The 20,816-nt window shown below is 49.3% G+C and overlaps 1 protein-coding gene and 1 pseudogene across 2 annotated transcripts in view; one reads left to right on the forward strand and one right to left on the reverse strand.

Annotated features, from left to right (window-relative positions):
- GALNT18 (polypeptide N-acetylgalactosaminyltransferase 18) overlaps positions 1-20,816 on the reverse strand; it is a 359,182-nt gene that overhangs the window by 182,215 nt on the left and 156,151 nt on the right. Inside the window, exon 2 of the mRNA XM_082659572.1 lies at positions 13,334-13,526. Coding sequence (XP_082515698.1) covers positions 13,334-13,526 — 193 coding nt within the window. The remainder of the gene's footprint in view (positions 1-13,333; positions 13,527-20,816) is intronic.
- The window catches only part of LOC309825620 (dihydrofolate reductase-like), a 91,954-nt pseudogene continuing 84,916 nt past the window's right edge, over positions 13,779-20,816 (forward strand). The window contains exons 1-2 of the transcript in view: positions 13,779-13,810; positions 13,899-14,018. The product of the transcript in view is annotated as a dihydrofolate reductase-like (transcript). The remainder of the gene's footprint in view (positions 13,811-13,898; positions 14,019-20,816) is intronic.

The raw sequence follows: 20,816 nt of genomic DNA on the forward strand, positions 1-20,816 counted from the left end.
GGGACAGATATTGTTCACGATTGCATGCCCTCTGCCGGGCACTGTTCCTGGCCATCAACAGGCATTCAGCCTGCATCTCTTGAATGAACTGATAGCATCCTTTTCAAAGTCCCCAACACACACACATTCACACAGTATGATCGCAACCTTTGTTTCAACATCAAAGCAGAACTTACGTGGCTGAGAGGAGAGGCCAAAAGAGGGGGGAAGAACAGCACGTCAGGTGAGATGTCTGCACACCTGCCGGTCACACTCACCATCATCACTGCCGGATACTGAACTCAGGACAGAAGCCTGCCTACAGCGGGGCAGCCCAAGGCCTTCCAAAGAAACACACGTCCAAGAGGGTTGTTCCAGACCCGAGCCCAGCAATTCTGTTCCCGAGTCCGGCCACTTCACCCACAAACCAGCACCAGCCTCTGCCCGAGGGCTGTGCCTCTCATATTCACACACTGAGATGTTCTCCCCCAGCACCTGCATCCTCCTGGGTCTGGACAGCACAGCCTTTGCTCCCAGAGCCTGCTGTCCCCACCTGCTCTGGTGTCTGCCTCTGTCCTCCCCTTCTCCGCTTGCCTCTCCAGAGAAGGGCCAGGGGACATGAGAATCGGAGGAACCACCAGGTGTAACTTGCCCTTCCCTATTGGTGCTCCTTGAGAAAGCCTGACTGTACCAGACTGGTCCCTTACACATTTTGAGAAGAGGTACACTCTCCTGTAAAATTAACCATAGAAGTTCCCTTTTTATTTTATTCTTGTTCAAAGTTGAGCCATTTTCCACTAGAGATAAAAACAAGGCATTTCTGAGAGGGGAGTACTATGGTTGTCTAATAAGCCGGGACTGATGGTCATGATAAAGTCAACTACATCCATCTCTGCACACAGAGGTGGTGTGGGTATGGAAGTGGCTATGTAGGGAGCCTCCCAGCAGAGCTCCCTGACACGGTTTGGAGCTGTTTATGAGGCAAGTTTATATCAAAAGCCTTAGCGCTGCCACTGCCCGCGAGAGGCAGGGAAGCAGTAGCAGACTAAGGAAGGCCGAGCCAGGCCCTCTGCCACTGGGTACCACCCGGGGCAGCAGCCAGACACCCCCATATTGGACCGATGGATTCTCCCCTCCCTGTGACCTCGGCAAATCTACGAGCTCCCGGTCCATCAGAGCATGACTCGTGGAGGCTGCCTGACCTCTTCCAGAGCGAAGATCAAAGCAGAATGTGCGCTGTGGTCTGCCGGCCAACGTGCACAGGGAACCAGGTCCAACTATGCCTGGATGCTGGGAGTGGAGGAGGGACCGCCCTGGACCAAACAGAGAGAAGACGACACTCCCAGGTACCCACTCCCCTGAGTGCCCGGAGCCCCTCTTTCTTCCCAGGTTTCTCCTAGAGAGGCTCTACCCTGTACCTGTGGTCAGCACACAAGGGCTCAGCTGGACCGTTAACCCCCTGGAGCATAAACCCTGGGATCAGCAGTGGCTTCTTGTCCTTACAGCTATCTGTGTCCTCACTCTGGCCTCCACCCTTCTACCTGTACCCACAGGACCTGCTTGGTCGTCCTCTGGCCTCACTTGGGTACACTTCTGGCTTCTTCCAGAACCTTCCAGATTAGATAGGCTCCCAGCCTGCCAGCGACCAGTCTGTTGGGCTTAATGAGAGCCGAAGATGAGGGCAATATGGGGGTTCTCACTGGGCACGAGTGCAGTCGAGACTTCCACTCCCTGTGCCTGGCGTCTCTATCACCACAACCTCTGGAGCTCAGAGACTGCACGGTACAGCTACCCCTACTGCCCAGGGACTCCTCACAGAATATCTGGAAGTAACAATAGTACTAATTTCCATTTACTGAGTGCTTATGATTTGCCATAAACCATGCTAAGAGATATACAGATGTTTTTACTTTTTTCCCCGCTCTGAACTTTATTCCTTCCTACAGTCTTATATAGTAAACATTTTATCCCCGTTTTACAGATGAGGGAAATAGGGCTGAGGCAGTAAGTTATCCTCCAGGGCTTACACCTGGGCTCATTTGCCTCCAAAGCCAGTACTCATAGTCTCCACTAAACTAGGGTCCGTACCTTCTTTCCACACCCACCCAGAGATTCACCTGTCCAGACACTGGTGTTGTGATAACCCAAAGACCTGGTGGAGGGAGGGGCAAAATGAAAGTCACTCCAGGTCAACTCTGATGAAAGATGGGGCAGATGTAGTGTGTCTAATGGGATGATGTGGACTAACGTGATAAAATACTACTGGGCACGTGAAGCCTCCAATTGTCTCCTTGTACCATTGCTCCCATTGAGATAAACCCTCCCCATATATACTCCTTGTATGAAGCTGTCTGTGTCCTCTGCCAGGTGGTCTCACCATTCCGCCCACAACTCATGGGACCAGAGACTGCTTCCTGAGCCCCAAATAGCTACCGACGGGCTGGCAGTCAGTGTACAGAGCAGTGTAGCCCAGGAGCTCTTATAGCCAGATCTCATAATATTGAAGAAGGACCAGCAGTCCTATCAAGCCCTTTCTCATGGAGAGGTTGAACATGAGGTACCCTAAGAAGACGGAAGCAGATATGATGGGGGAGGAAACAGAACACTGTCACTGAGTGAGCTGCAGACGTGGACAGTCACTGTTAGAGACATGGCACTCTAAGAGATGAACAGAGAGGATGCACACTCGAGCCTGTCCAGGATGTCCTGAGCCACGCTGCCCTCCTCCAGAGCCTGGATAGGTGGCTTACGCTGGTGTGATTATGTGACTGCGTAGACACTGGCCCACAAAGAATCCCAGCCATCTGTGGTCATCTGAGTGAGTTGAGTGCCTTCTTCCATGAGAGCACACCTACCCTAGCGAAGGAAGACCCACTGCACTTCCTGGACTGGGATCGGATCCCCCTGCTAGACTCTCACAGCCTCTTTCGTTTTTCTTATATGCTATGGCAACGTGTTTTTACGTGGTTATTTAACAGACGTCAGTGTCTCCATTCAACTACAAGCTGCATGAGGTCAACAGCATATCTGCTTTGCTCACCAGGTCCCCCTTGTGCCTCACACAGTGTCCAGCACAGAGTACAAACTCAGAAAGCACCGGCTATCTGGCTGAATGAACAAATGAATCAATGCTCGAATAGCAGACAGTAGAATGAATGCAGGCCCGGGAAAGCTTTGTGGGCGGGAATCCCACTGCGGCCTGACAGAATGGGAATCATGGAGTTGAACACATACTCCCTGCCTGACCACAACAGTAAGCCCAGATCATCCAATAAGCCAGAGGGTACATGGAGCTAGTGGGGCTACCTAGTGTAGGCAGGGGCTTCGGGGGCCTGGCAGGAGGCCACGTCTGGCTGAGATGTGGAGGAGACAATGGACATCTGAGAACAGGAGTTTTCACAGTCTGCAAGGCAAAAGAAATGGGCCACAGCCTGATCCTGGAAGAGCATCTGACACTGGAATCACTACAGGTAAACTTCTAAGTAGATGTGATCATCAACATGTCCAGCTTTCAACCAGAGGCAGAAGTTCTGCAAGGGGACTCTGTTGATTCAGAGAAAGGATCTGCTATGTCAAATGTAGATTGTAAGGGGAACAAGAGAAAAATGAATCAATTAAAATGTAAACAGCCAACGGGAAGCAGGGGGACCATTTGTTCCTAAAACATCTTAGAAATCCAGGGAAAATGGGGTCCCTGGGACTACATGGACTGCCACCCAGGGAATAAAAGTCAGCTGGCTCTGGTGGAAAAATCACACAAAGGACCGAGCATCTCCTTGTGGGAAGTTTGTGGGTGAGCGGGCCAGGCCAGCGGCAAGGAGAGCTGAGGAACGTGGGGTAAAGGGAAGGCAGGTCCGACAGGTGGGAAAAAGGAGGACGGGGCGTCTTTGCTCTCCAGCAGAGCCTTGCTCCGGCCTCTGATGCCCAGAACTCTGGTGCTGGGGAGAAATCACTCTGTCCTGCACTGCCTACCTGGCCCTCCTCACCTAGTGCCAGGGTGGAAGGCTTGTCCCGTGTGGCTCCTTGTGCGCTTTGTGGTGTTTCTGGTAAAGTCTTGAGCATGTCCCCCAGGCCATCTCTTTTACAAATCAGAGACCCAGATAAAAAGTAGCAAAAAGTTAAATAGCAGTTACTATGATGTCAGGCAATGTTCTAAGAGCTCTATGTATATTACACATTCAATCTTTGTATTACCATCTCTAATTTACAGATAGGAAAACCAAGACACAGAGAGGCTAGGTAACTTACTGGAGGTCAACCAGCTCTGTAAGTGACAGGCCTGGCCTTGGATCCCAGGGAATTGGGTTCTACATATCACTCTATAATCTAGCAAAAACTTCATCTGTTTGTCATGTTACTCAACTCTTCTCCTGAGTCGTTCTCCTCTAAACATATGCCACTTTCTCTATATCCCATAAAATCCAATTCTGCAGTTGTGATCTGAGTAAAACAAAACTATTGCCTCCCCATTTTAAGGCATTAATACAGCTCAAGATTACATCATCTTTAAGAACAACTATGTGATACTATTGGCCCATAAAATGTTTAATTAACTAAGATTCAGAAGCATTTTCCCAGATTGCTCCAGTTAAGAATTATTTCTCCCTATGTTTGTGTAGTCAGCATTTTTTTTTTTTTTTTTTTTTTTGTGGTACGCGGGCCTCTCACTGTTGTGGCCTCTCCCATTGCGGAGCACAGGCTCTGGACGCGCAGGCTCAGCGGCCATGGCTCATGGGCCCAGCCACTCCACGGCATGTGGGATCTTCCCGGACCGGGGCACGAACCTGCATCCCCTGCATCAGCAGGCGGACTCTCAACCACTGCGCCACCAGGGAAGCCCTAGTCAGCATTTTTGATGTAACAGCAGAACCGTTACCCAGGGTGTTAATTTTACCCCCTTTGTCCTGAGGCTGCCCTCATGGAAGTGTCATCTTTCAAAGACTTCTGGGTCATCTCCACAAAGCCAAAATCCCAAACTAGAAAAGCTCCCCTAGGCAGGGCGGGGCACGGGGCCTGAGTAGTGTCCTGGAGACACAGACACAGGTAAAAATACTGGCTCTGCAACATACCACTGGTGGGAGCTTGACCAAGTTTCTTAACCTTGTAAATATTCAGTATTCTCCTATATAAAATGGAAATAATAATAACTACCCCAGAGAGACGAGAGGATAAAGTTAAAGGACAACATAGACATTAAGCATTTTGCACAGTGCCTGCCACGTTAAGTGAGCAAGTGGTGGCTCTTGGTGTAAATCCTTAGCCCCAGCGTAGGAACCCCGACATGATCCAGCAATCATGTCCCAGCTCCTCACCTGAAACCGCCCCTCTTCCCTGCCAGGACCAGATATATAACTTGTGGGGCTCAGTGCAAAAGGAAAATATGGTGGCCCCTGTTGAAAAATTATTAAGAATTTTAGCACAGCAACAGCAGATCATTAAACCAAGCGCAGAGCCCTTCTAGCCTTCTCAGGATCCTGTGCAAAAGGGGCCCACTGTATAGTGTCCTGATACTAATACTGCCGCTGTAAACAAGTCCCACAAACTTGGTGACTTCAAATAACACAAATCTGTTATCTTCTGGTTCTGGAGGCCAGAAGTCTGACAAAGGTCTCACTGGGCTAATATCAAAGTATCAGCAGAACTGCACTCCTTTCTGTAGGTTCTAGGTGATAATCTGTTAGATACTGTTCTTGCCTTTTTCAGTATCTAAAGGCTGCCCACATTCATGGCTCTTTTCCATCTTCAAAGCCAGCAATGGCTGGTTGAGTCCTTCTCACATAGCCATCTCTCTGGCTTATTCTTCCACTTTCAAGTGCCCTGTGACTACATTGGGTCGAACCGGATAATTCAGGATGATCTCCTTATTTTAGTCAGCTAATTAGCAACCTTAATTCCACCTGCAACCTTAATTCTCCTTTGCCGTGTAACATACCATATTCACAGGTTCCAGAGATTAGGACGTGAACACCCTTGGGAGGCCATTATCCTGCCTCCCATACACACTCATGAAGACAGCACTGTTGACCCCCAAAGTTCAGAGATCTCAGATGTCTGTCTGGAGGTTGCACCATGAAGACCCCGTGGCCCTCCGATCCACACACACAAACCTGGTGACCATCCTCATAGTGGTGGCAGCAAATACCCACAGCCACCTTGGATGGACCCTAACCTGCTCCTAGGGGGACCCAGAGCCCTGGCTCCAGGCTGCATTCTTTCTCTTCTATAATCTCATCCTGCTTCTTTCCACTTGGATGTTCACACAGGGTCTCTTCAGCTCAGGACCCAGGGATCCTTTGTGGGTGGGTATGTGTGGATCTGCCCCAGTTGCTCCTACCTAGGGCTGCAGAAAATAGTCCAATCCCCTTTACCAGCCCCTTGTGCCTCAAGCCCCAGGCCTTAACCTACCAGTCAACCCAAGAGCCAGTCCACCCTCACTCCTGGGAGGGATGTGGACCTCAGGGGATGCTGGTGAGAAAGGCAACATCATTACTGATGGCTCAGGGGCCTCTGAGGATCTGCCAGCAAGAGGCAGGAAGCAATACCTGCTGGAGGCTCTGACCCAAGCTACCTTAGAGGCAGGCCATAGAGTTGCCATGGCAATGTGACAGCCCTAAAGCCGGAGCCCACGAGCCCCTCCTGTTCCTACCCATACCCAATGCCCACTAGATCAAGGGCTCATCCCTTACATCCCCTGGCCCCTGTATGGAAATAACACCCACTGCCTGCAGGAAAGAATGAGGCAGGCACCGGCTGCTGTGGAGCTGGTGAGTACCAATATGCTAACTACCCCACCCGCCATCACTGGGGTGGGAGGCCCACCCTTACCTTCCTGTCCTGATCTGGCAAGCTTGCTTTAGCCCTCCACGATCCTCCTTCCCCACAATCACAACCCATTTTCTCAGTGACCTCCCTAAAGATGCCGCCTCCATCCTCCCTCTCCATCCCACAGGCAAAGGACTTCCTTGATCTCTTCCTCACACCATAACTTTTCAAAAAGTTGACGCTTAATTTATATGCAGTGAAATGCACAGATCTTAAGTGTGTAGTTCGACGCGTTTTGACAAATATATATACCTATGTATATATATACATATATATACCCAATCAAGACTTGTCTTCCCCTTCTTCTCTTTTTGCCTCTGGGAGATTATTTTGGAGGCTACAGATAAGAAGGGGCAGGTGGGACACTGGGAGGCAGGAGGAGGGACATAGAGAAAGCCATGGGGATGTTTGGAGCTTGTAGCTGGGGACATGAGGGATGGAGTAAAGTCCAGCCAGACTGAGATGCAGACTTTCTCCCCTTCGATCCTGAGGCCCCTGTGTCTTTCACCCCATGAAGCAAGAAGGCAAACCCCTGTCCAGATCTGGCAAAGGCCTCATGTGGGGTGAAGTCTAGGAGGCTCACCAGAAGAGGCAACCACTGTCCTGTCTTCCCTGGGTCTTCCCACCTGGATGGCCAAAGGGCCTGCTCTGTTCTTATTAATGTAATGCAGGAAGAATGAATGGCACTTTGACTTCCCCGAAAGCCAAGTGTCCTGGTGCCCGGAGGAAATACGTCCTCTGTCTGCATGGATCAAAGACCCCAGATGAGGCTAATGAAACTGTGGCATTTCCAGTTCCCATGTCCTTCTGAGGCAGGAGATAGATGGGCCTCAGGCTGAGCAGCTGGAGTTTGTTCCCTGGGGACAGATACTCCAAAACAGCCAGAGGGAGAGAAAAGCTGAGTCCCGCCCAGATAAAAGGTAGAGACCACATATGTCTCACTCTTGAGGTCAAGGAGACCTTCCCGACTACACATGCGCAGAAAAGATCCTTGAAGGTCAAGAAGGGAGTGATGTCAACCCATCCATAGGCTTCTTCGCCAGAATCCATCTTGGCTAAGGGATGGGTGCGTGCACACGGGACGACCCTCATGTAAACCAAATAAGGACTCAGAACCAGGCAAAGCAAGATCACTGCCAAAGGAAACCCAGAAGAAATGCCCCATACAAGTGAGTCAAGTGAGTACCACGAGGGTGCTACTCTCTGAGTCCACCCGTGTATGCCTATTCACACGTACTCTTTTTTCCTCCCAATAAACACTTTACTTGTTTCACTACTTTCCGTCTCTTTGTAGAAATTTATTTCTACAAAGCTGATGGGCCAGAGCCTTGTCACTGGCCACTGGTCCCTGGTGGTCTAATGGCTAGGGTTCAGCGCTCTCACTGCCACGGTCTAACTTCAGCCTCTGGTTGGAGAACCGAAATCCTGCTTCAAGTCAAGGCCACCTGAGATGACTTCCATCTCCAGGGGAGAGTGGCCAAAACTGGTAAAGGGAGGCTCCTTGCAGACGTCAACCTCCAAGTGCTGCTTCCCTGAGCAGAGGCCCCAGGAGGACAGGGCTTCTGTGGGTGTCAAGTGCAGTCCCTGACTTACTAGAAACCTGCATGGATGACTCCTTCCCAAGGAGGCAGGAGATCCTCTGCAAGTTTTCTGATCACTTGCCTTCTGATCCCATCACCTTTCACTCTGGATCCCACTACAGTGTAAGCTCCTTGAGTTTCTCTGTCTGACGCTTTACTGGGTACCTGGCACACACTTGGTGCTCAATAAATATTTATTGGATGAATAAACTAATGAAGCCTACCTAGCAACCAGCTGGATGGATTTTTTTCCTTCTAGTTACCTCTTGTCCTGTGTATAAGGTGCTGAGCACACTTTGGCCCTCTCTCAGCCAGATGACAAGGTGGTCAGATTACCAAGAAAGGAGATAAAATAAGGGCCCAGCCAGAGGTGATGGAAGGGAGGGTAGGGAAGAATTTGGGACATCCACTTTCTGGTCCAGGAATGAAGCCAATGAGCATAGCATCAGGGTTAGAACTTGGCAAAGTCAAGAATACAAAGAGCAGGGCTTCCCTGGTGGCGCAGTGGTTGAGAGTCTGCCTGCCGACGCAGGGGACACGGGTTCGTGCCCCGGTCCGGGAGGATCTCGCATGCCGCGGAGCAGCTGGGCCCGTGAGCCATGGACGCTGGGCCTGCGCATCCGGAGCCTGTGCTCCACAGCGGGAGAGGCCACAGTGGTGAGAGGCCCGCACATCGCAAAAAAAAGAAAAGAAAAGAAAAGAATAGTGCAGAATCCAAGCATGCCTCCAGGGGCAGAAATCCCCAAGGGCAAACAGGAGGTAAAAGGAGGAAAGGCACAGGAGCTGGGATTGAAGCAAGGTACACCTGGCGTGATTCTTCTAGAGACTGTCCTTAGCATGAGGCTTCCTCTCCAGATGCTCCCTGTACCCCGACCCACCTTGCTCTAAATCCCAACATTTGCCATCGCTGAGGTTTCACTCTATGCCTTGATAACAGCTTTGAGGTTCACTAAAACAATTCTTCCACTTCCTGAACCAGATAAGCCAATCAGCTCCATGCTGTACACTGTTAAAGCAGGCCCCATCCCCAGTAGAATGACACAAACGGACACCTCAAGGCAGTGAAACACAGTGACGGTTACAAGCACAAATTCTATTGCCAGACTGCCTGAGTTCAAATCCCAGTTCTGCCCCTAGTGACCTTGGGCAGATTACATAATCTCTCTGCGCCTCAGTTTCCTCTTGTGTAAAATGGAGACTAATAATAATACTATAAAATAGCAAGAAATACGTATATTGATCTCTGCCCCCAGTTCCTGACAATATTTATTATTAGTCTTAGACTAATAATACTGTGAAATAGTAAGAAATACATATATTGATCTCTGCCTCCAGTTCCTGACAATATTTATTTAGTCTTTGACCCATAGCCCCTAAATCCTTTGTAATTTACTGAGTGAAAGGAGTGTCTGACACAGAGGTCCCAAATCCTTTAGCATTTCCTGGGTGATCGGAGTATCTCTTTTTTTCTCAAAACAGATAATTTTTTACTGAATTATAGTTGATTTACAATGTTGTGTTAGTTTCAGGTATACAGTAAAGTGATTCAATTATACGTATATGTATATATCTATTCTTTTTCAGATTGTTTTCCATTATAGGTTACTATAAGACATTGAATATAGTTCCCTGTGCTATACAGTAGGCCCTTGTTGTTTATCTATTTTATATATAGTCGTGTGTATCTGTTAATCCTAAACTCCTAATTTATCCCTCCCCCCTCTTTCCCCTTTGGTAACCATACGTTTGTTTTCTATGTCTGTGAACCTATTTCTGTTTTATAAATAACTGTTTTTTTTTTAGATTTCACATACAAGTGATACCATATGATATCTGTCTTTCTCTGACTTATTTCACTTAGTATGATAATCTCTAGGTCCATCCATGTTGCTTCAAATGGCATTACTTCATTCATATATATGTGTGTGTAGAGATATATATATACACACCACGTCTTCTTTATCCATTCATCTGTCGATGGACATTTAGGTTGCTTCCATTACTTGACTACCGTAAACAGTGCTGCTATGAACATCAGGATGCATGTATCTTTTTGAATTAGAGTTTTCATCTTTTCCACATGTATGCCCAGGAGTGGGACTGCTGGGTCATATGGTAGTTCTATTTTTAGTTTTTTAAGGAACCTCCATACTGTTCTCCATAGTGGCTGCACCAATTTACATTCCCAACAGTAGTGTAGGAGGGTTCCCTTTTCTCCACACCCTCTCCAGCATTTATTATTTGTAGACTTTTTTTTTTTTTTTTTTTTTTTTGCAGTACGTGGGCCTCTCACTGTTGTGGCCTCTCCCGTTGCGGAGCACAGGCTCCGGACGTGCAGGCTCAGCAGCCATGGCTCATGGGCCCAGCCGCTCCACGGCATGTGGGATCCTCCCAGACCGGGGCACGAACCCGTGTCCCCTGCACCAGCAGGCGGACTCTTAATCACTGCGCCACCAGGGAAGCCCTATTTGTAGACTTTTTGATGATGGCCATTCTGACTGGTGTGAGGTGCTACCTCATTATAGTTTTGATTTGCATTTCTCTAATAATTAGCTATGTTGAGCATCTATCCTGTGCCTGTTGGCCATCTGCATGTCTTCTTCGGAGAAATGTCTATTTAGGTCTTCTGCCCAGGTAGGAGTATCTTTTGATCTAATGAGGAAGATTCTTGGCAGGCTCCTGAATGAGGGCTGGTCACCAGAAAGACCAAGCCATGATTAGAAGTTTGGAACTTTCCGTCCTACCCCCCCATTCTCTGGAGAGAGGGGAGAGGCTGGAAAATGAGTTAATAATCAATCATGCCTACGTAATGATGCCTCCATAAAAATCCTGAAAATATGGAATTCAGAGAGCATCCAGGTTGGTGAGCACATCCACATATTGGGAGGGTGATGCACCCCCAACTCCGCAGGGACAGAAGCTCCTGAGCTCGGGACACTTCCAGACCTCACCCTATGTCTCTCTTCATGCGGCTCTCTTCCCATGGAGCCCCTCACAGGGCAAAAGTCACATACCTTGCAACAGTTAACAGAGCCCTTCTCTGCAATTCTTAACCTGGGCTGTGCATGGCAATCACCTGAGAGCTCTAAACAACATGGGCACTGAGTTCCACCTCTGGAAACTCTTGCCCAATTGGTCTAGGGTAGAGCCTGGTATCAGGATTATTTTAAAACTCCCAGAGGAGTTGAATGTGTAGCCAAGTTTGAGAACTACCAACCCCCCACCCCGACTTGATCTGCTTCCTGTTGCCCCTGTGATCTCATCTCCAACTACTGCCTTCTAGTTTGCTCTGTTCCAGCCACAGGGACCTCCTTCCTTTTCTTCAAACATGCCAGGCACATGTTGACCTCAGGAACTTTGCACATGCTGGTCCCTCTGTCCAGAAAGTTTTTCCCCTGAGTATCCACATGGCTCACTTCCTCATCTCCTCTAGGTCTTTGCTCAAATGTCACCTTCTTAGTGAGGCCTTCTCTGACCATCTCATTAAAAATTCAACCCCTCCTCCTATTCCAGGCTGTTCCAATCTCCCTCTTCCACCTTACATTTCCCCACAGTACTTGCTACATAGGTGACTTTGCTTTGTTTATTATCTGTCCTCACCTAACTAGAATAGAACACAAGCTCCCTGAGGGTAAGGATTCCTGTCTGTTTTGTTCACTGCTCTATCTCTGGGTCTAGACTATTCTGGCACATAGTAAGTGCTCAATAAATATCCTTTAAATGAACAAATACTCTTCTCTCCCCTTGTAGATCCTCAGCTGCTCTTTCATCTCTAGAGCCCAGCCAAGTTCTCCTGGGCCAAGAAAAACCACACCCAACTAAATGGCATACATCAGGTGCTCAATAAATGTCTACGAAACTGAACTGAACTCTCCTTCCCAAAGAATATAGCCCCCAAGCCCAGCAGCAAGATCTTTCCTGAAAACTCCAGATATAAGCTCACTGTGGTTTGCAGCTTTTAAGAAAATTTTAAAAATAAGGGGAAAGTGGGGAAAAGAAGGTGTTGGTGGGGAGCTCACAAAAGTTAATGAGATTTTCTCAGCTACGGTACATGCCCACATTTTTAATAATTAGGAATTATTTTTAATAATTAGGAGTAATAAAAATTTTTAATAGTTAGGAGTAATAAAAATTTTTAATAATTAGGAGCAATAAAAATTTTTAATAATTAGGAGTAATAATTAGGAGTAATAAATACACATTTTTAATAATTAGGAGTAATAAAAATTTTTAATAATTTTTAATTATTAGGAGTAATTTTTTAATAATTAGGAGTAATAAAAATTCTAACTGAACCTTAATAACATTTTTAATAATTAGGAGTAATAATTACTCCTAATTTTTAATAATTTTAATAATTAGGAGTAATAAAAATTTTTAATAATTAGGAGTAATAAAAATTCTAACATTTTTAATAATTTTTTAATAATTAGGAGTAATTTTTTAATAATTAGGAGTAATTTTTAATAATTAGGAGTGATAAAAATTCTAACTGAACCTTAAAGGAACATCTTCTGTAACGAAGAGAGAAGTCAAGACAGACTTCTCTGTTGGGTGTAATGACTTGTTAGCCTCAGAAGATGGATGTACTTTAAAAAACTAATTTACAGAAAAAAATAATTGTTCATAAAAATGCAATTGATTGGGCTAAAATGACTTATTAACAGGAATGCCAGATGATTCTCGTTCCCTTAAGGATTAAATTAGGTTATTAATCCTTCAAATTTCTAATGGAAGAAAGCCTTCCCCCTGCTTAGCAGATAGAGAAACTGAGGCTGGGGGAGTAGGGAGAGAGTGACTTGCCTGATGCAGGCCAAGTGGGCAGACCCTGGCTGAAGCCGGGAAGAGACCCAGGAGTCCAGACACCAAGTCCTAGCTCTGTCCCCAGCACTGTGGTGACCCCACCCCCCCACCTGCAGGTCAACAAGGGCCCGGCCACTGACTCTGCTCACCCACTGGGTCTGAGGTCAGGCAGGGGCCGGTCGAGGGGTAGGCGGTCACTGAGGTAGGCATTGTAGCCGTAGTACTGGAACTGCTTCAGGGCCACACGCCGGCCTTCGGGGCTGAGCTCCTGGCCCCAGTGTGCAAACAGAGAGGAGTCTGTGAAGGGCTCAGCCTCTGCCTCCTCAGGTTTGGCGGGGGCCTCTGGAGAAAGAAGGGATAAGGAGACAGCGGGTCAGAGCGCACCCCTGCATATGCCATGACAACCCCTTTCCCTTCCTCACCATTGCCTTGGGTAAAGCAATCTTAGCCCCAACTTTAGGGGTGGGGGAAGGGAGACTAGAATCTTCATGCTTCCGCAAACTCATTTATCCATCCATACATCCATTCACCCACCCAACAACCACTAGCGCAACGGATATAGAAATATACCCAACAGGGTCTGCTGGGAAGCCGATGGGCGTGATCCTGACGCCCCATGGCTTTAAGTTAGAACCTTCTCCTTTCCCAGTCTTCCTTCTCATCAGAGATGCCGGTCCCAGCCCGCGAATGGGACTTCTGCTTCTCTTTCCCCAGATCGTACCCCCATTCCCTGCCAGCTCTGAACCTGTCCCACATCCAGGTCCCCGAGCTGGGCATCTGCTCCCCTGCCCAGTTCTTGCCAGTCCACCTCTGTCTCCACTGTCTGGTCCTGCTGTGAGTTTCCTGGTCCCACCATACGACATTCACCTGGCTGCAAGGACCCTCGGCCAGACTGCCTCCTGCTGCCTCAGGCTCTGCCCACCAGGACAGGGAATCGTTGGCACAGGGGACAGCCATACCATCCCCAAACCTCCACGCACTCTGGGCACTGCTCATTGGACCCCTGGTAGACTTTGTGGGGGGCAGTGCTCACACCAGGTCAAGAAGAGCTCATCGTTTTCCTGGAAGCTTCCAAGAAAAATGGAAGAGGCATTATTACCTATAAGAGCAGAGGCTTGGATTCAAATAAATCCCTGCTCCACCATTCACTGGCTACATGACCACAAGCAAACACTCAACCTCTTGACGCCTTGATTTCCCCACCTGTAATGTGGGAATAATAATACCCACCCACCACCCCCAAGATCTGTGAGGATGACATACAATCATGTATATAAAACACTTGTCTCAGAATAAGTGCACAACAAATGGTAATCAGGGTTGCTATAGCAAGAGGAGCCTGGAGGGTCATTTAAGTCCTTCTTTTATGGCGATAATGGGTAGGTCTTGCCAGGACATAGGCCGACAGGTCAAGACTATGGAATTTGTTCCCAGGGACGGGTAGTCAGGCCCACCATTCAAGGTCAGCAATCAGAAAAACTGGATAGAGATGCCAAGGTCACTGGACGGCGCCTTCCATGCTCATAAACATGATGTAAGAGACAGAGTCAGGAGCCTGGAATGAGACAGGGACCAGGAGGAAGCAGAAGGGGGGTTATAGGAACAGGAGAGGCAGGCTTGGCACACTTGCCAAAGTCCCCTCAGCTGTCTGTATGGAGCCAGTAGGTGCAGGCACACCTATGCCAGGTAACTTAAAGGTACAGGTCGAGACAGGCCAGGGGTTAGGGGTCCATGGTCTTCAAGGTTGGAGAGCTCAGAGCTGCAGACCACTTCCTCTTACCACCACTTCCTCCTGACGGACTCTTGGAAGAGCCAGTCTGGGAAGCAGAGGAGGCCTAGGAGTAAGAGGGGGACCCTTCCAGCACCTAGGAAGGGGTGCTTCAGGGGGAGGAAGCCCCCATCACTGGAGGTGCACAGAGGGTGTCATGGACGGAATGGAGCCATTGTAGCTCCCTGCAAATTAGAGAGCCCAAGATTCTGAAAGCAGAGCGAGCACGCCGATGCCAGAGACCTCAGTCAGAGAGATGCCAAAACTTCTGTAAATGGAGCTGGGACGCGCAGGCGCTGGATGAAAATGCATATGCACCTCTCCTCTTCGGGGGCCATGTCCTTGGGACATACCCCAAACTGGAGATCCATGTAACTCCCGAGAGAACTATCACGGCTAGCACTTGCTGAGTGTTTACCATGAGTCAGGCTCTACTCTAAGCATTTTTCACATATCGACTCAACTCACCCTACCAGGTGGGAAGCGCTACTGTCTCCATTTTACAGATAATGAAGGTGAGGCACAGAGAGGATGGGAAACTCGCCCCGGTTCACTCAGAAGGAAGTGCAGTAGCTGAGGTGCAATCTCAGGATGTCTGTCCCCCGAGGCAGGAGTCCTAACCACGAAGCCGCACTGCCTCTACAGAGCAAAGGGCTGGAGAGAGGTGAATTCCAAAGACAAACGTGACCTATCATCTCAGTTACCAATTTTCCTTAAAGATACAGAAGGAAACTCAGATATGTTAAACATATTAGGACGTAGTAAAGAGTAAAACGCAAACTACATGTGCATGTCTATGACAAAGCAAGAGCTTTTAGGACTGTGGCGCTACTCAAGGCTCCTTCCTAGAACTCAGGCTGCCTTTGGCCCCCCAACTAGGCATGCTTGAAGGGTAACACGGGGCTCATCTGATCTTGAAGGTCCTTGTTATCTCTCAAAAGATGGACGACTCACTCATTTGGAATGCGGGGTAGTAATAATCTAAATCAGTGAATCAACTGAATCATATAATATTTAACAGAAATGGAGTTTTACTGCTCGCACATACCTATGGATATTACCAAGTAAAATGAGATCAGTTAATGAAAAAAATTATAATTCACAATTAGGCCAGTGTTTCATAAAAATGGATTATAAACATATTCAAGTCCTGGGTTCCACCACATGCTCCTGCCTTTTTACTCAGTATGGGTACAAATGACAACAAACTTGAAAGCAGTGGGTCCTGAATAATGAGTCAGGGGCATGACAATGGGAAGAGGTGTATTTGTTGAAATTCTGCCTGAGCGGAGCACGGTGCTAGCTGATGTCCTTACCCAAGGTTATCTCTGTCATGCTCACAGGTGTGGACTCCATGAGAACAGGACGACCTCTGTCTTGTTCCCTGCTGTATCTTTGGCTCCCAGCACAGTAAATGGCTCTTACAAGGGGCTCAGTGCATCATCTTAAAACAAATCAGTTAATAAGTACCCCATAGTGGTTAGTTATTAGACAAGAGGAAATCAAAGATGAAGATGTTAAATGACTAATCTGAGGTCACCCAGTTTGTCAAGGGCACTGAAGCTTTCCTCTGCATCAGGGGTGGGAAACTATGGTCTGAGGGCCAAATCTGGCCCACCATCTATTATGTAAATAAAGCTTTATTGCAACACATCACATTCACTTGCTTACGTGTTAGCTATAGCTGCTTTAGAGCTTACGAAGGCAGACCGGGTATGACAGAGACCATATGGCTTGCAAAGTGGAAAATATGTACTTTCTGGCCCTTTAAGAAAAAGTATACTGACCCCCTGCTCTACACCTTACATGTGACATCTCTTAGGTAAGGAGGCTTTGCCTCTGCTAATCCATTCATTTTGTTTCCTTACAAGCACTGGCTGTAGAGACAGAATCCATACTCCAGCTCGACCATTTGCCAGTTTAGTCTAGCTTATCTGCACTTTGGTTCCTCATCTGGAAAGTGGAATGGATACTAAAAGTACCTTCTTCATAGGCTATTGGAGTGTACTCAATGAGCTGGTCCATGTAAGGAGCTTAGCACAGTGCCTGGCACATAATAAATGTTAGCTCGGTGGGCATCAGCGGCTAAGGACCCACACAGCCTCACAGCCCACCGGGGTGCTCTTCCACTGACACTTCTTGAGTTCAGATTACAAAGAGGAATGGCCTTGCCCTGAGGTCCCAGCTCTGGAAGATGCTGCTGCTGTGTAGCCCCCAGATGAAGGGTTTCCATGTCTACAAAGAGTGGCCTCCCCTTAACCAGTCCTAGACCCAACTCCCCTCACTCTCCACTAAGAAAGCAGATCTACAAGGAGGACCATGTCTGACGTAGTTGGAGCTGTAAAGAGGCCCCAGGCAAGAGCCTTGGCTGGGTCCTCTGCAGGGGGCCAGGGGAGTCTGGACACATCTGGTGAGGGGCCAGACCCACAGATGTCTCTCATCCAGGGATGAGACCAACCCCCCCCCCCCCGCCCCCAGGAGCAGATGCAGGCTGTGGCCCCTGCTGGGGTTCAGTCCTACTCGGCCATGCCTGACCAACGGAGGGGGTGACCAGAGAGAGGTGTCTATGCAGGGGGCTGAGGGCACCCAAGGGAAGAGGTCATTCATGGCGCAGATGAGCAGGGCACAGTGAACTCAGTCCGGCGGCTGAGCCAGTGTCTGGAGGATCCTTAGAACAGCACAGGGGCTGTGGTCCCAGCCCATTCTTCACCCAGCCCTAGTGCTTGTCTGTGTCCTAGGGAGAAGAGGCTGAGAGGGAACAGTGAAGGGTCATTTCACCAGACAGCCACACACGGGGCTCAAGCGGCACCTGTGTAACGCCCAGGCAGGGGAGCTATTCCTCTGCCTTCACTGACTCACCACGAACAACCACGTGGTGTGAGCAGGAAGGGAGCCAGTGGGGCCTGAGGAAACCCATCAGCTGGAGAGACGCTGCCATGCTATGCCCCTCTCTGCTCGGGACTTCCCATGGCCAACTGTCTCTCTCAGCCTCTGGACAGGTGGCTCTACAGAGCAGAAACTGGAGAACAAGAACCAGAGCTGTCAGGGCCCCAGCAGGCCTGGGACGGCCTGTGGATGGGGAAGGAAGAACAACAGTGCAGACTGGAAGTCTGAAAGGCCCTGGATTGGCCATGTGATTTGGAAATAGTTTATGAACCTACAAGCACGTATGCCAAAGTGCCACCTACTAACCATCACCAAAGGTACTGTCCAAAGTGCCACTCAAAAATGAGGTCCACTGAGGAGGGGACTACAGACTAATCTTGGGTGTTTGCTGCAAAACCTTTGCCCCTGGAGCTGATCCCCTCGTACACTGTACCCCAATTCCATTGCACTGGCCCTGCCAGGTGGTGAGGCCAGGCCATCGCAGTGGCCCTGTGATATAGGTTCTATCATTCCCATCATAGATGAGAGGAAACTGCAGGTCAGAGATGTAAAAGAACTTGACGTTGAAACCATACTCCTGACGGCAGCCCCGCCTCCATGTCATGGGCGAGATACACTGTCTGGCTTGAGGACTGGAGAAACTTCAGGTCCCGGGAGGCTGCTCCATTGGCCTGCACTGGTTCACAGCAGTTGTTAAACCACTGAGATACCTTCACAGCGCTGGTAAACAGCTGCTTCCCAGAGTCCCTCCGGGTGGCCCTCTAACCCCAGCTGCTCTGGCCCTTTTCTTGGAATGATCCAGATCTTTCCACCAGCCAGCAACTGAAAGGTGTATGCCCGGCCCGCCCAGGAGCCCCGTTCATGCACATTGGTTAGCGTCTGTGTCTGGCTGGATAAGTACAATTTGACCATTACTTGCTCGAGCCCTTCCTCGGAGGCCCCTGTGAGAAAGAATTATGGTTTTCTAGAGGCCTTTCACTCAGCTCATCCGTTCCCCATGTGAGTGCCTGGGCGTCACTGCGCATGACCTGTTTTCCAGAAAGTTCTGCCAGTGATCACAGAGGGCATCCAGGAAATGCCACAATATGGTCTCAGAGATACGCCCACAGTGCTTGACATGCAGCCCACTAATGAGAGCAGAGAATTACCGATTCAGGTCCTGACAGCTTCCGTGCTAATTCACGGAGACAGGAGGGAAGTGGGGCAGGAAAGGAGCTTGCGAAGCTTTGAGCAATTAACACACCCAAGGCCGCAGGGCTGAGCACCCAGCCCAGGCTCACCAGGCAGGCACGATGAGCACGTCTGGAGACCCAGCCAAGCCTGTGAGGCTCCCGAAGCCGCTGTGCTGAAAGCAGGAGGAGTACCTGCACGAGGGCAGCCGTTTCAGAGAGCAGCCCGCACGGGGGCTCGCCCAGCTGCTTTTGCTCCAGAGTCTGGGCAGTGCTGAGACTGCACGATGGAGTGGAAAGAAAACGGGTTTGGGAGTGAAACAGACATTGCGATGCTGCCCAGTCCCACCCACTTCTGACCACCTGTCCTCTCTAGGACCACGTTCCTGGAGATCCCCATCTTTTGAAGCTGGACCATTTCGTCAGCTCCTGTCATGCACTTCAGTGGAAACTCTGAGGTGCTGGTGGCCTTTCTGGAGGAGCTGCAGGAGAGGCTGTAGCCCAGATCTCTCCCAAAGCAAAAACCCAGCACCTGGCTCTGCCCTTGGACTTTAGGATGAATCCTAAAATAGCAACAGAAGGGGTTCCATTGCATGAGTGTTGCTGGAGGTCAAAGTGATTTGGGGCTGGACAGCAGGACTGGCCAAGCTCTACCGAGGGGACAGACAGAGCCACCTAGGACGTGGCTCACATGGCTGAGGACCCTAGCCCTCTGCCCACGCTGGACTGTGTGCTCATTGGAAGTGGCAGCTCTGCTTCTGGTCCCTGTGTATGGGCGCCTTTAGGACTGTTACCCCAGGAGAGCAGTGGAGCCCTCTTGTTTCTTATGGTTTTTCTCGGTTTCCTATATGCCCCTCTTTCAGGCAGAGCTAAGAAGGCTTTGAGGGTGGCTGGGGAGGGGGGCCTCACTCTGCCCTGCAGCCAGTGCTATTCTGGTTTCTGAAGCTTTGGTGTTTGGTGGTGAGATCCAGAGCCCAGGAGCAGGGAGGTGGTAGGAAGCAGGACAGCCAGGCCGGTGTCCCAGGTAACTGCCTGCCATGTGCACCGGGGCCTTAGGTCTAAGTTCATCCGGGGGACAGGCACAGACTGTCCTGTCTCCTGGTCCGCCTCCAGGAGTGTCCTGGGGACCTCCTCTCACCCCACAACTGGGTCTGCTCTTCATTGTTTCTGGACAAGCTCCACAGCCCAGCCCTGCAAGTCTCCATTTCCTTTACTGTGAGACAGGAACAGACTGCCAGGCTGCTGGGGAGAGCCACTGTGAGTCAGCTTTTGGAAGGATGAAGGCTAAGCATTAAATAATGGAGCCAGCAGTGCTGAATATCCCAGATAAGAATTCATAAAGGCTGTTGCCTTTCCTTCCATTCCTTTTATTTTTTTTAACAGCTTTATTGGGGTGCAATTTACATACCATAAAATTCGCCCTTTTCAAAAGTACAATTCAATGATTTTTAGAAAAGTTTTCTTCCGTTCTTGAGATGTCTTGTTGCATGCTTTATTTGGGGTTAAAAAGAAAAGGGCTAATTGAATATCCCGAAATGTACGTTTGTATCACCTGCCTGCTGGCTTCCCGCTGATGATAAGGGACCACTGTTCTCACTAAAGAGCCTGATGCCTGGGCCCCGCCAGCCCGAGAAGCCCAGGCAGCCGCGTCTGCAGAGCATCAAAGCCAGTTCATCGGAGCAGTGCTCGTGAGGCAGGATTCACACCACCACACAGGGGGTGGTTCACCCCAGCACAACAGCGGCTGGTCCCTGCTTGCCGTCGGTCGGCCGTGCCACTTCCACGGCCCAGGATGTGTGTCCACCTCCC

Source organism: Grampus griseus (assembly GCF_964374135.1).
Source record: "Grampus griseus genome assembly, chromosome: 8".
In the NCBI taxonomy this organism is placed as follows: Eukaryota; Metazoa; Chordata; class Mammalia; order Artiodactyla; family Delphinidae; genus Grampus; species Grampus griseus.